The sequence below is a fragment of the Erpetoichthys calabaricus genome, chromosome 8, assembly GCF_900747795.2.
Source record: "Erpetoichthys calabaricus chromosome 8, fErpCal1.3, whole genome shotgun sequence".
Taxonomy (NCBI): domain Eukaryota; kingdom Metazoa; phylum Chordata; class Cladistia; order Polypteriformes; family Polypteridae; genus Erpetoichthys; species Erpetoichthys calabaricus.
The window spans coordinates 123,139,128-123,153,246 of record NC_041401.2 but is presented as its reverse complement, the minus strand read 5'-3'; the positions used below and the strand labels follow the sequence as shown (position 1 = coordinate 123,153,246).

General features: G+C 38.0%; 1 protein-coding gene across 13 annotated transcripts in view; it reads right to left on the bottom strand.

The window, feature by feature from the left end:
- The window catches only part of kcnab2a (potassium voltage-gated channel subfamily A regulatory beta subunit 2a), a 405,095-nt gene that overhangs the window by 19,453 nt on the left and 371,523 nt on the right, over window positions 1-14,119 (bottom strand). For 9 of the 13 annotated variants that reach the window (XM_051930893.1, XM_051930890.1, XM_051930888.1 and 6 more), the window contains 4 exons: window positions 9,079-9,165; window positions 8,021-8,065; window positions 2,819-2,904; window positions 2,397-2,517 (listed from right to left, as the gene is read on the bottom strand). In XM_051930893.1, coding sequence (XP_051786853.1) covers window positions 2,397-2,517; window positions 2,819-2,904; window positions 8,021-8,065; window positions 9,079-9,165 — 339 coding nt within the window. The remainder of the gene's footprint in view (window positions 1-2,396; window positions 2,518-2,818; window positions 2,905-8,020; window positions 8,066-9,078; window positions 9,166-14,119) is intronic. The other 4 variants (XM_051930895.1, XM_051930896.1, XM_051930885.1 and 1 more) reach the window with 1 other exon arrangement.

Below are 14,119 nucleotides of genomic sequence, written 5' to 3'. Positions count from 1 at the left end.
ACTCTGTTGATGGCTTTCTTAACATTTTTTAAAAGAATAGGGAGAGAAAAAGAATGGCACTTTACATGACTTCATTTTACAGCAGAACATTCAGAAATGACTAGCATTTGTATCTATATTATTTAATAATTAAAAGATATATCTGGGATAGTAAATAATCTTTTGATGAGATTGCATAGTTTCTGAATATTGTTACAGCTCCTCATTAATTGCATTCTCATTTTAATAAAAATATACTGGCCATAGTTTTGCTAGCACACCTATGAATGTAAGTGAAAATATAATTTTAATATACTAGGGGGCCTTCGCCCCCTGCTCGCTTCGCTCGCCAACCCCCATGTTTGGTTTTCCAGATACACTCTTTTAAGATTTTTTTTGTCTTTGAATTGTTGCTATTTCATTAGTTTCACTTTTATTTCGGAACTTATGTAAAAACAATATTTGGAATCTTTCAAGTACCAATATGCTGAATCTTTTAAATGAGGTCAGTAGACATGTGTTTAATGACTTTGTACCATAATTCAGGATAGGTTTCTCTGTTTGGAATTTCAGCACAGACAAAGCGATCTACATCATCAGTAGTTAATAATTTTTTTTTTGCAAAGTAACCAATAAATGCATGTGAGGTAACCTCTGTTTTTGAAATTCTCTGACTTAAACTTCAAAGCCTTACAACATTTGCATACTTCTGATATATCACCTATGTCCATATATTACATCTCTATTCACCTTTTAGTTATCTCTCTGAGTAATAATTTCTCTTTTTTTGTGCCAGCGCGATGTTTACTTTCTTTTTTAGACACTGTCGTTTTTTTCTGCTTTCATATTCTGTATCTTGCTCTGCATGTGTTTCGCGCCTACGTTTTTTTTTTTTTTGTTGTTTTTTTTTTTTTGAGTCTTTTGAATTTCAGTTTTCATCATCTCTAACTTGCTCTGCATGTGTTTGGCCCCCTTTTTTTAACCTTTTTATGATGTTTTACTTTGTTTTTTATTCTGTCTTTTATTTCTGACCTCGCTTTGTCCTGCTTTTTTCAGTGACACCTGGTCCGTGGTGATTATTTTCCCTTTTTCGAGTAATAATTTCCGTTTGTTTGCGCTACTGCGATCTTTACTTTCTTTTTTTTATACTTTCTAATTTTCCTACTTTCATATTCTTTAACTTTCTCCACATTTGTATCGCGCCAACGTTTTTTGAGCCTTTCGAATTCCACTGCTTTCATAATCTGCTCTGCATGTGTATAGCGCCAACGTTTGTGAACGTGTTTATGAAGTTCTACTTTGTCTTTTACTATGTCTTTTAATTCTGAACCCGATTGCACGTGCTGTGTTTCAGTTCCACTTGTTACGGGCTGATAATTACTTGCCTTATTTTCTGAATTTGCACCTAGATTATTTTTTCTTTTTTGCTCTTTTTCTCTCCAACGTTTTTGAGTCTCTTTTCTCCGCGCTGCTTTCTTCTTCGCTTATTCAACGTTTTATTTATAACGTATTGTCTTTATACGCTTTATATGCGCTGATACCCTGGATCTGTGTGTGCTCAAATCCGTCACAAGACTGACTGTTTTGCTGCCCCATTGTCTTATTTGATATTAATTGCAAGTAGGGCATGTCTTGCAAGAATCTCATGTTCTACGTCATCGCAAGACGGTCCTGGGTCAATCTCTTGGCACAATGTCTTATGTTTAAGGTCCTCACAGGTCTTTTAACTGTCTTCCGTGATCTTAACATAAAGATCACATCTTGACGCCATACTGTTTCTCTCCAGGATTTTTTTTTTTATAATAGAGAGATTTGTAGAGAAAAAAAAAGAAACAAAACACAGAGTTTTTTTCAGCATCATTTTTCAAAATTATCTCCTTGGCTGATAACATACTATATTAATCACATGCTTGTTTGCCAAAACTATGATATGGGCACATTCAACATCATAAGCAGTATCAGACATGGAAGGGTGACCAGATCATTCTTCGATTAGGCAAAATATTATTTTCATACTGTGCTAAATGTTGACAATGAATGTGTACTCCTGATACATCTTTAGCCCACAAAAATCAGATTAACAGTATGTTATACAGAAACGAGGGTGGCCACATTAGCAACAGTATAACATGCCAACAATTAGCCAGACCAGTTTAGCCCTGAGGTGCCACAACTTTCACAAACAAAATTCATACAAGCATGCACAAGTACTGCTGCAGCCAACAGCATAAAGAACACTGTGGTGGATATTTTTCGACTTACCCTCGTATGTTAGGCCCATGTGACAATGTAATTTTATTTCAAGCAACACTCAAGACAAGATACCTCTATTGTCCTGATGAATGAGCCTTCAGATCCTTGTGCCGAAATATCTTAACATCTTTAACCTATTACCCATCTGAGGTCGGCTTTAGTACCTATTTTGTGGAAGAGTTCAGGGAGCTGCACTTCAACCTTCTCTCTTTGAAACATGTGATACTCTGCTTGTTCACAAATAGGTGGGATCAAGTTGAATTGTCGTGCTACAGAATATGCTTCCTGCAAAGAGAAATGGAAGTTGGGAAATGAGAGAGGTAACATAAAAAAATAAAAATTAAAAGAAGTTTGTTATTAATACATTTAGGTTCAAGTTTATTTAACACTTTGGGCTTCTCCAAAACACGAAGGAGCGAACTAACAAAATATCTATGGGAAGAATTTTTCTGCTTTCATAAACATTAGGATGCATATCTGTGTTGGGATGGAAGTTGTTCTTCAGGTTTAAAAGCAAATTGCCTTGTTTATTTAGGTAAACAAAACTCTCCAAGAAAGTATTCAGAATGCAACTTAGGTTTCTTACCATTATTTCCATGGAGCTCCATCGAGAGGTTCCCCAGTACATGGCCATTCCTTGGTTGATCACATGAGTCATAGCTCTGACAGTTTCTGTCAAAAAATACAGAAAAAGACAAATGGAAAGAGAAAAAGGGGTAGAAGAGGATTTAATCAGATAGGCATGGAGGTGCATATTTGTATTGCGCTGCTTTAACCCCAAAAGAAAAGCTGTTTTCTTATAGTCGATCTTTGGTTTAGGGCTTTTGGTGGAGATACTGTCAAAACTGCTTTGAGGACTAATCCAAACAGAACTTGGCAGTCAGTGAATCAGTCAAGATTGTCTCCCAACCACTACTCCAAACATCACTTAATGTTTACCTGATATGCACTGTAACTTTCGTCAAAACAAACAAGCTGCTCAGTATGTCTCATACTTGTTTCACACGATCGCCTTTACATTATTTTTACTTTTTATAATGTATCCTAGATTTTCCATACATAATCCAGACATGCACATCAGTTATCTAGAACTTGTTCTGGTATCTCCTAAATTTATAGTTGAAGTCAGAAGTTTATGTACACTTAAGGTGAATTCTTTAAAACTCACTTTATAACTCCTACACAGATTTTATATTAACAGACTATAAATTTGGCCTATCATTTAAGACATCGACTTTGTGCAGGGAAAAAGTATATTTTCCAACAAAATTCACAGACAGAATAATTTACATTTTATTGACTATATCACAATTCCAGTTGGGCAAAAGTTTACATACACTTTGTTAATATTTGGTAGCATTGCCTTTAAATTGTTTAACTTGAGCCAAACGTGTTGGTTAGCCTTCCACGAACTTCTTACAATAAGTTGCTGGAATTATGGCCTATTCCTCCAGACAGAACTGGGTTAACTGGGACAGATTCAAAGACCTCCTTCTCACACAGGCTTTTTCAGTTCTTCCCATGCACACATTTTCAATTGGATTGAGGTCAGGGCTTTGTGATGGCCACTCCAATACCTTGATCTTGTTGTCCTTAAGCCATTTTTCCACAACTTTGAGGTATGCTTGGTGTCATTGTCCATTTGGAAGACCCATTTGTGACTGAGCATCAACTTCCTTACTGAGCTCTTGGAATGCTGCTGCAGTATACCTTCATTTTCCTTCTTCATGATGCCATCTGTTTTGTGACGTGAACTAGTCCATCTTGCAGCAAAGCACCTCCACAGCATGATGCTCCCAACCCCATGCTTGACAGTTTGAATGGTGTTCTTTGGCTTGCAAATCTCACCCTTTTTCCTCCAAACATAAAAATGGTCATTATAGCCAAACAGTTCGATCTTAGATTCATCAGACCAGAGGACAATTCTCCAGAAAGTAAGGTCTCTGTCCTCATGTGCCATTGCAAACTGCAGTCTGGCATTTTTATGGTGGCTTTGGAGCAGTGGCTTCTTCCTTGCTTTGCAGCCGTTCAGGTTATGTCTATATAGGACTCATTGTACTGTGGATATACAGGTAGATACTTGTCTACCAGTTTCCTCCAGCATCTTCACAAGGTCCTTTGCTGTTGTTCTGGGATTGATTTTCACTTTTCCTGGCAAAGGAGATCTTCTATAGGAGACAAAATGCATCTCCTTCTTGAGTGGTATGACAGCTGTGTGGTCCCATGGTTTTTATACTTGTATATTATTGTTTGTACAGATGAACGTGGAACCTTCAGGCGTTTGAAAATTGTTCCCAAGGATGAGCTAGATTTTTGGAGCTGCGCAAATTTTTTCAAAGGTCTTGGATGAATTCTTTTGATTTTCCAATTATGTCAAGTAAAGAGGCAGTGAGTTTGACAGTAGATCGTAACATACATCTACATGTTGACTCCAATTAGGCTAATAGGCTACCAGAAGCTAATTGCCTAAAGGCTTGACATAATTTTTCAAGCTGTTTAAAGGCACAGATAATAAAATGTATGTAAACTTGTGACCCACTGGAATTGTCATATAATCAATAAAAAAATCAAATAATCTGTCTGTGAACATTGCTGGAAAAAAACTACTTTTGCCCTGCACAAAGTTGATGTCTTGAATTATTTGCCAAATTTATAATTTGTTAGTATAAAGTCTGTGGAGGGTTTATAAAGTGACCTTTAAAGAATTCACACTATGTGTATGTAAACATCTGACTGCGACTGTATCTATCAGCTGGATGAAGCACAGTCTGGGGTATGGTTCAAATCCCTAGCCCCAGACCTATTCATGTAAGCAAACCTCAAACATTACTACAAACCCTGCAAATTTTTAAATTAATTTCTTATTATTCCCATTTTTAGATCAAAAACTAAAAAGAGCACTCTCCAGAAAAGGCATACTTGAAGGTGCAGGAGGATACTCTGCAGTTCTCTTCTCTTGGTAAAGCATAGATCCAGATGTCCACATCAGCTGATTCATCCTTTTTGTTACATGCAGGCCACTGCTGAGATCCTTGTAGGGATGACGGATTATCTTATTACGTGAAATAGGGAAACATACTGACTACATAATGTTTCACCGGTGATAACACTGTACCACACATATGGTCTTCCACCTTATTGAATTAAAGTCTCCAGGGATGGTTGAGAATAATCCAGTCAAAGATCTCTGAATGAGATAGCAGCATTTCTACTCTAATCATAATAAAGCATAAAATCAAAGAACATGCCAAGGCCAATCAAAATTAATATTAGATTGCACCAAGCTTGGCCAGAGGTCTTAAGTACTGGGCATCATAAAGCTGAGGCATTTGACACATGCAAGTCAAGTTAGTTTACTGACTTCAAGTGAAATAAGGGCCACAGGAAAGAGAAAGAAGGGAAGCACATGGAGACATACAGGACATACACAGCCAAGGTGAAACTAACCAGGCAGGTCATGCAACTAAACATAACTGCCCACCAAACACGGGCACAGCACAGGCAGGGATTAGTCACAAACAGGTGCTGAGTCAGCAGCCATCATCTTGCAAAAAAATTATAGCATGTTACCAGTGCAAGCCAGTTCACATAGAAAGGCAGAATGGGGTTCAGTTTGAAAAGTTAGTATAAGTGTTGTGCAAACTGATCTTACTGGCTTGTACATATTTCTGGGTAGTTTCTTTACTGATCCAGAAAGGACAGAAAGCATTATATCAATGACTTGTATTTCCATCTCTGCAAACCAAAGTCATCCAATAACTCAATTAAATATTGAAAGAAAAATCCAGAAGTGCACCATAAGGACTAAATGGGGATATCTCCCATTAATGAAGGGGTGCAGAAAAACAAGGGACTACTCCTAAGCTATAATTGTGAACAAAAAATAAGAAATGGGCAGCCTCCCGGTCTGCGGCAGCACAGAAAGAAAGAAAGGAGTAATTCTAGTTTCAGCAAAGCTAAAGAAAAGTAGTGTACTAACTCCACACTGAAGTGCTTTAAGTAAAACCAAAAAAAGGATGATGTCAGTATGTCTCTCTCTTTCTTCTGATTGGAAAATATATGAGAAACTACAGTATATTCTTCTCTTAGATCAGTGGTGAAATCTTTTCATTACTTCTGGTATAATTACTCTGCCCCTTAATCATATACATTTGATGTACAAATAAAACTGTATTCACTATTAAAAGAGAGCACCTAAGATAGATAGATAGATAGATAGATAGATAGATAGATAGATAGATAGATAGATAGATAGATAGATAGATAGATAGATAGATAGATAGATAGATAGATAGATAGATAGATAGATAGATAGCCTTGAAAATGTATTCAACCTCTATCAATAACTTCTCATTTAAAACTGCCATAGCTTAGAATTTTGATGTATTACATTGAGAAATTTTGTTTCTGATCCACATATTTTCCTTTACAATGCAGACCACTCATCAAATGTTTTTTTTTTTTTTTTTTTTTTTTTTGAGTTGCTTCCTTAAGAAGCGTCCTTGCTGTCTGAGATAAATTTAGAGGAAAGGCTAGATCTAGTCAGTGTAGCAGTTTCATATTTGTCCCCACTTCTGGACAATAGAATGCACTGAGTTCTGAGGGTTGTTCATGTGCTGCTCTATAAATAGATCCCTAACTCTCTTTGTATCCATTCTGAAGCTTTCTTTTAGGTCTCTGCCATAGTATGGAATTATATAAAGCTTGGAGGGGCGGTTCGTTTATTTGGGGGGGTGGGGTTGTCGGGGGTTAGTTGAAGGGCAGTATTTATCCTCACAGATTAATCTCAATCAGCTCCTCCACTAATTACACACCCTGGCAGAGTCCCATCAACACACTGCGCGGCTAATTTTGTGAGGTAACACATTATATAGTATTTTTGAGATTAAATCTGTCTACATCCAATTACCATGTGGATGAAAACTCTTTAAAATGTTGATTTCAATTTTTCATTTTCTTTAAAATGTTGGAAGTTTTTGGTGCTTTGCATTTGACATGACACGTTTTGCATAATTTTCTAGACCATATCTATTTTTATCTATTATCTGTTTTTAAAGTTGAAATTAGAAAAAGCAAAATAAAAAAAGAACAGGTTTGGGTTGAATATTTTTCAAGGCACTGTAATTCACGTAATCCATCAATAAATAAATAAACACCGTTGGAAAACCATGTGTGCATGAATGTGATGCTCATGTTTAACCCAAAATGGCTGGACTCAGCAGTACCAGCTAAAGGAAATAAATTCAGAATATGGAAAAATGAATGAATTAAGGACGAAGGTTAGGGGGTTTTCAAATGATGGAATACCACTGGTTATATTTTATTTTCTGTTTAACTTTCTAGGCAGGTAGGTAACTAATGAATTTCATGCACTGCAATTAAATAAAGGCATTAAAAGATAATGACTCAAAGTAATACAAATGGTTTAACCCCACGACTCTGAATTGGATTAAGCAGCTTTGGGAATGTTATATACAAATGGATTAAAATAATGAAAAATGAATGGAATAGCAAAGAATGTTGCAAATTGTTTAAAAATTAGCACCTTTACTACATTGTTTGTTGAAGACTTTGGGTTATTTTGAATTCCTGACTAAATTTTACTTGCAAGATGTTAGAAAAAGAATAGAATTTTAAAGCATTTTATGGTTTTCATAAATTCATATCATTATCATTTAAAAGTCTCAGTGAAGAAGGTAAATAATACAGAAACACAAGAAATAAGGTTAATGCCATAAAATGCCTCAGAAACAGGAGGGGCAATGCTTGGATTGAGGGTACTGTGTACCTTCGATGATGAATGTTCTGGACTTTGATGTACTAAATGGGTCTCCTGGTGACAAGAAAGAGATTCACAAAAAGACCAGTTTACTGCTTCAAATGTGACTTAAGCCTATAGGCTAATTAACCTCATATCCTTTATTTACAACTTTCATAGTTCCCAGTGATCTTCTATTCAGATTCCAATGGGCTTCTTCTCTGCATAAGAAACTGTGGAATGGTGCCTTGAATTGATCATATTCAGATAGCAGACTTGAGATTTTAATGTTAAACTATGGAAAAGGGTTACAAAATAAATCTATATAGAGGATCTAATCAGTGGGATAGATATCTGCTTTACTGTAAATTGTGAGACCTGTACAGTAGTATGAACTTCAGTTCTACAGTTTAGGATACCAAATCAGCTGGGATCACATTTTCCACTATGCCAGAGATAGGTTGTCATTCATATGGCAACTGTGTTACAAATGGTCAGTGGAACACCCAAAGAAGTGCATAAAACGTAACATCACCATGCCAATGGCCTCGAATCATGAGTATTCTATTATAAACTATAACTGACCTAATTACCAAGGAAACTCTATTGAAACTACCTTAAGACCACAGAAATATTTGCCCCAGAGCTCCCACACCGTTGATAGATGCAACTTATTTTAAGGGCTGCTGAGGTACTTTATAATTTACCAAGAAGCTACAAGCTTGCTTTTTTGAAATGCTTTACTATAACACAAAAACTTCCACATCAACTTCCATCTTTTATTTATCTGTCATGTATTAGTATCACTACAGACTAGGTACATGGAACAATCAAACTGGCATTTCTAGAAATGCCTAATTGTTAATATTGTCAGGGTTAGCTCTCTGAATGCTACTTCATACTGTATCTGCTTTTAAGTTCAGCTACACTCATTTTACAAATGCTGACCTCAATCTTTGTCCTACATTCCAAAGTGGACAGTTCAAAAAGAAAAGACAAGATAAATGGATATGAATGCTAACATGAAAGTGGATACTGACAATCCAAAATGTGATTTGGTAATCATTATCTTGTATTGCTAAGCCTACCTTCCATAGGAGTGTTGGGATCGGGCCTGTTAGCAAAAACCACATCGACATACTCCAACTGTAGACGCTCTAAAGATGCCTTTAGGCCTGCAAAACAAGAAAAACAGATGCCATGTGAACAAAAAAGTACAAACCAGAAGAAACAAGGTTTGCTTCTCCTCTCCAAAGTCTGAACTCAGCCTTGCTATCTCAACAAAGGTATGGAATGAAATTACATGGAGATGGAGAAACATCTTTTAAATTTGTCTGTATTGTCATTTACTGTATTTTTCTAAATTCTCATAAAAAAAGAATATGAACAAACAAAAATGTACTATTTAATGAATTAATTTGATACAATGATCTAACAACCATGGTTATATTGAAAAGTGGGAGTGACTCTTAATTTCACAACTACTTTTACTTCCTATAGCAGTAGTGGCAAGTGTAGCATGTTTGCTTTCCCCATCAATTAATCCTGCTCATCAGCTCTGCAACATTTGAGTTCAATGTTCTTTACTGGTCTACTTCAACTGATTTACTTTCTTGACTGTTTTGAATGAACTGTTTTTAGGTTATGTTACATACTGTATCAGGTGGCTGAGGTCAAGCTTTGCCTTGGCAATTCAAAAAAGCAAAATATCTTCTGACTTAGTCATTCTGCAGTAGTTACTTGTGCATTTAGCTTTGTTATCATGCTGCATGACTCATACTCTGTTAAGTTTTAGGCCATCAATAGACATGCATATATTCTCCTACATGATTTGCTAGTAAGCTCCAGAGTTCACCATTTCCTCAAAGATTGCTGCTGCAGCTTGCCAATTCAGACAAACTCAAACCTTTATAAACCTACCACTATGCTTTATAGCTAGAAGTGGGTTCCTTTGTTGGAATGCAGAGTTTCTTTCTTGCCAAAAGGACCACTTTTCATTAATGGCAACTGCTTCTAAATGCTCTCTTACCATTTTTGCACAATAATGGTCTGGAATAAAAAAGTTGTCTGTTGCAAACTTGAGAGAGCCAGCTATGGTGTTTTTGGACTGCAGTGGTTTTCGAATTCATATTTTACAATTTATACAGTCATGGCCGAAATTATCAGCGCCCCTGGAATTTTCCCAGAAAATGCACCATTTCTCCCAGAAAATTATTGCAATTACAAATGTTTTTGTACATAAAGTTAGGTCCATAAATATTTGGACAGTGACAACTTTTTTCTAATTTTGGTTCTGTACATTACCACAATGAATTTTAAATGAAACAACTCCGATGCAGTTGAAGTGCAGACTTTCAGCTTTAACTCAGTGGGGTGAACAAAACGATTGCATAAAAATGTGAGGCAACTAAAGCATTTTTTTAACACAATCCCTTCATTTCAGGGGCTCAAAAGTAATTGGACAAATGAAATAACTGGAAATAAAATGTTCATTTCTAATACTTGGTTGAAAACCCTTTGCTGGTAATGACAGCCTGAAGTCTTGAACTCATGGACATCACCAGATGCTGGGTTTCCTCCTTTTTAATGCTCTGCCAGGCCTTTACTGCAGCAGCTTTCAGTTGCTGTTTGTTTGTGGGCCTTTCTGTCTGAAGTTTAGTCTTCAACAAGTGAAATGCATCCTCAATTGGGTTAAGATCAGGTGACTGACTTGGCCATTCAAGAATTTTCCACTTCTTTGCTTTAATAAACTCCTGGGTTGCTCTGGCTGTATGTTTTGGGTCATTGTCCATCTGTATCATGAAACGCCGCCCAATCAATTTGACTGCATTTAGTTGGATTTGAGCAGACAGTATGTCTCTGAACATCTCAGAATTCATTCGGCTGCTTCTGTCCTGTGTCACATCATCAATAAACACTAGTGTCCCAGTGCCACTGGCAGCCATGCACGCCCAAGCCATCACACTGCCTCTACCGTGTTTTACAGATGATGTGGTATGCTTTGGATAATCAGCTGTTCCACGCCTTCTCCGTACTTTTTTCTTGCCATCATTCTGGTAGAGGTTGATCTTGGTTTCATCTGTCCAAAGAATGTTTTTCCAGAACTGTGCTGGCTTTTTTAGATGTTCTTTAGCAAAGTCCAATCTAGCCTTTCTGTTCTTGAGGCTTATGAGTGGCTTGCACCTTGCAGTGCATCCTCTGTATTTACTTTCATGCAGTCTTCTCTTTATGGTAGACTTGGATATCGATACGCCTACCCCCTGGAGAGTGTTGTTCACTTGGTTGGCTGTTGTGAAGGGGTTTCTCTTCACCATGGAAATGATTCTGCGATCATCCAGCACTGTTGTCTTCCGTGGACATCCAGATCTTTTTGCGTTGCTGAGTTCACCAGTGCTTGCTTTCTTTCTCAGGATGTACCAAACTGTAGATTTTGCCACTCGTAATATTGTAGCAATTTCTCGGATGGGTTTTTTCTGTTTTCGCAGCTTACGGATGGCTTCTTTCACCTGCATGGAGAGCTCCTTTGACCGCATGTTGTCTGTTCACAGCAAAATCTTCCACACGCAAGCACCACACCTCAAATCAACTCCAGGCCTTTTATCTGCTTAACTGATAATGACATAACGACGGACTTGCCCACACCTGCCCATGAAATAGCCTTTGACTCAATTGTCCAATTACTTTTGAGCCCCTGAAATGAAGGGATTGTGTTAAAAAAATGCTTTAGTTGCCTCACATTTTTATGCAATCGTTTTGTTCACCCCACTGAATTAAAGCTGAAAGTCTACACTTCAACTGCATCTGAGTTGTTTCATTTAAAATTCTTTGTGGTAATGTACAGAACCAAAATTAGAAAAAAGTTGTCTCTGTCCAAATATTTATGGACCTAACTGTACATGTTTATTTCCTTTATGTGCATTGGAACAACACAAAAAAACAGAAAAAAAGCCAAATCTGACATCATGTCACACAGAACTCCAAAAATGGGCCGGACAAAATTATTGGCACCCTTTCAAAAGTGTGGGTAAATTGTTTTATTTCAAGCATATGATGCTCATTTGAACTCCCCTGTGGCAAGAAACAGGTGCTGGCAATATAGCAATCACACCTGAAGCCAGTTAAAATGGAGAAAAGTTGACTCAACCTTTCTGTTGTGTGTCTGAGTGTGCCACACTAAGCATGGAGAACAGAAAGAAGAGCAGAGAATTGTCTGAGGACTTGAGAACAAAAGTTGTGGAAAAATATCAACAATCTCAAGGCTACAAGTCCATCTCCAGAGATCTTCATGTTCCGTTGTCCACTGTGCGCAACATAATCAAGAAGTTCACAACACATGGCACTGTAGCTAATCTCCCTGGACGTGGACGGAAGAGAAAAATTGATAAAAGACTCAACGAAGGATAGTCCAAATGGTGGATAAACAGCCCCAATCAACTTCAAAACATATTCAAGCTGTTCTGCAGACTCAGGGTGCAACAGTGTCAGCTCAAACTATCTGTCGACATCTGAACGAAATGAAATGCTATGGCAGGAGAGCCAGGAGGACCCCACTGCTGACACAGAAACATAAAAAAGCCAGACTGGAGTTTGCCAAAATGTACTTGAGGAAGCCAAAATCCTTCTGGGCGAACGTATTGTGGACAGATGAGACCAAGGTAGAGCTTTTTGGTAAAGATCATCATTCTACTGTTTACAGAAAACGGAACGAGGCCTACGAAGAAAAGAACACAGTACCTACAGTCAAACATGGTGGAAGTTCTAAGATGTTTAGGGGATGTTTTGCTGCCTCTGGCACTGAATGCCTTGACTGTGTGTAAAGCATCATGAAATCTGAAGATACCAAAAGATATTGGGGCGCAATGTAGGGCCCAGTGTCAGAAAGCTTGGTCTGCGTCAGAGGTCATGGGTGTTCCAGCAGGACAATGACCCCAAACATACCTCTAAAAGCACCCAGAAATGGTTGAAGACAAAGCACTGGAGAGTTCTGAAGTGGCCAGCAATGAGTCCGGATCTAAATCCGATTGAACACTTTTGGAGAGATCTCAAAATTGCTGTTGGGAGAAGGTGCCCTTCAAATCTGAGAAACCTTGAGCAGTCTACAAAAGAAGAGTGGTCGGAAATTCCAGTTGAGAGGTGTAACAAGCTTGTTGATGGTTATAGGAAGCGCTTGATTTCAGTTATTTTTCCAAAGGGCGTGCAACCAAATATTAAGTAGAGGGTGCCAATAATTTTGTCCAGCCCGGTTTTTGAGTTTTGTGTGAAATGATGTCAGATTTGGCTTTTTTTCTCTGTTTTTTTGTGTTGTTCCAATGCACATAAAGGAAATAAACATGTGCATACCAAAACATTTGTAATTGCAACCATTTTCAGGGAGAAATGGTGCATTTTCTGGGAAAATTCCAGGGGTGCCGATAATTTCGGCCATGACTGTACCAATACTATCAGTGTTTCACTAGAACTATGGGAAAGTTTGTTTAAATTTATGAACAAAGTCATAAATTAGTGAAGGTGTACACAGATCAGCGTTCACTTTCTTTTTTTGTGGTTCTGAGATAGTGATAAATAAACCAAACATTCTTAACACATTACATAAAATAATACAGTTTATTGATAACATAACATTAGTAGGTGATAGATATATGCTGTGGCAGATGATCAGGGATCTTACCCCACCGGGACGCCTGGAAGAAGGTCGGACCATGAAAGGGGCACTGTTTTTCCCTGAGTGTAAGAGGGCAGCCCCCCTGGATTCCATCAGAGCCACGGAGAAGGAGCTGGGGAGCTCAACCCTGTCAGGACCCGTGGTCACCACAAGGGGGCGCTCGGATGGTCCTGAAGCCCTGGAGGACAGCACTTCCGCCACACCAGGAAGCAGGTACATCAGGAGGTGCTGCAGGGAGATCATCAGGATTACCTGGAGCACATCCGGGTGCGTTATAAAAGGGGCTGCCTCACTCCATTCGGAGAGCTGGAGTCAGGTGGAAGAGGATGGAGCTTGTGAGAGAGGAGCGGAGGCGGCTAATGGAATAAGGACTGAGTTAGTGTGGGGTTTTGTGCACTGTCGTTGTGTTGTGCTGAAAATAAACCATGTGTTGTAGGCATCTGGTGTTGTGTCTGTCTGTGGCCGGG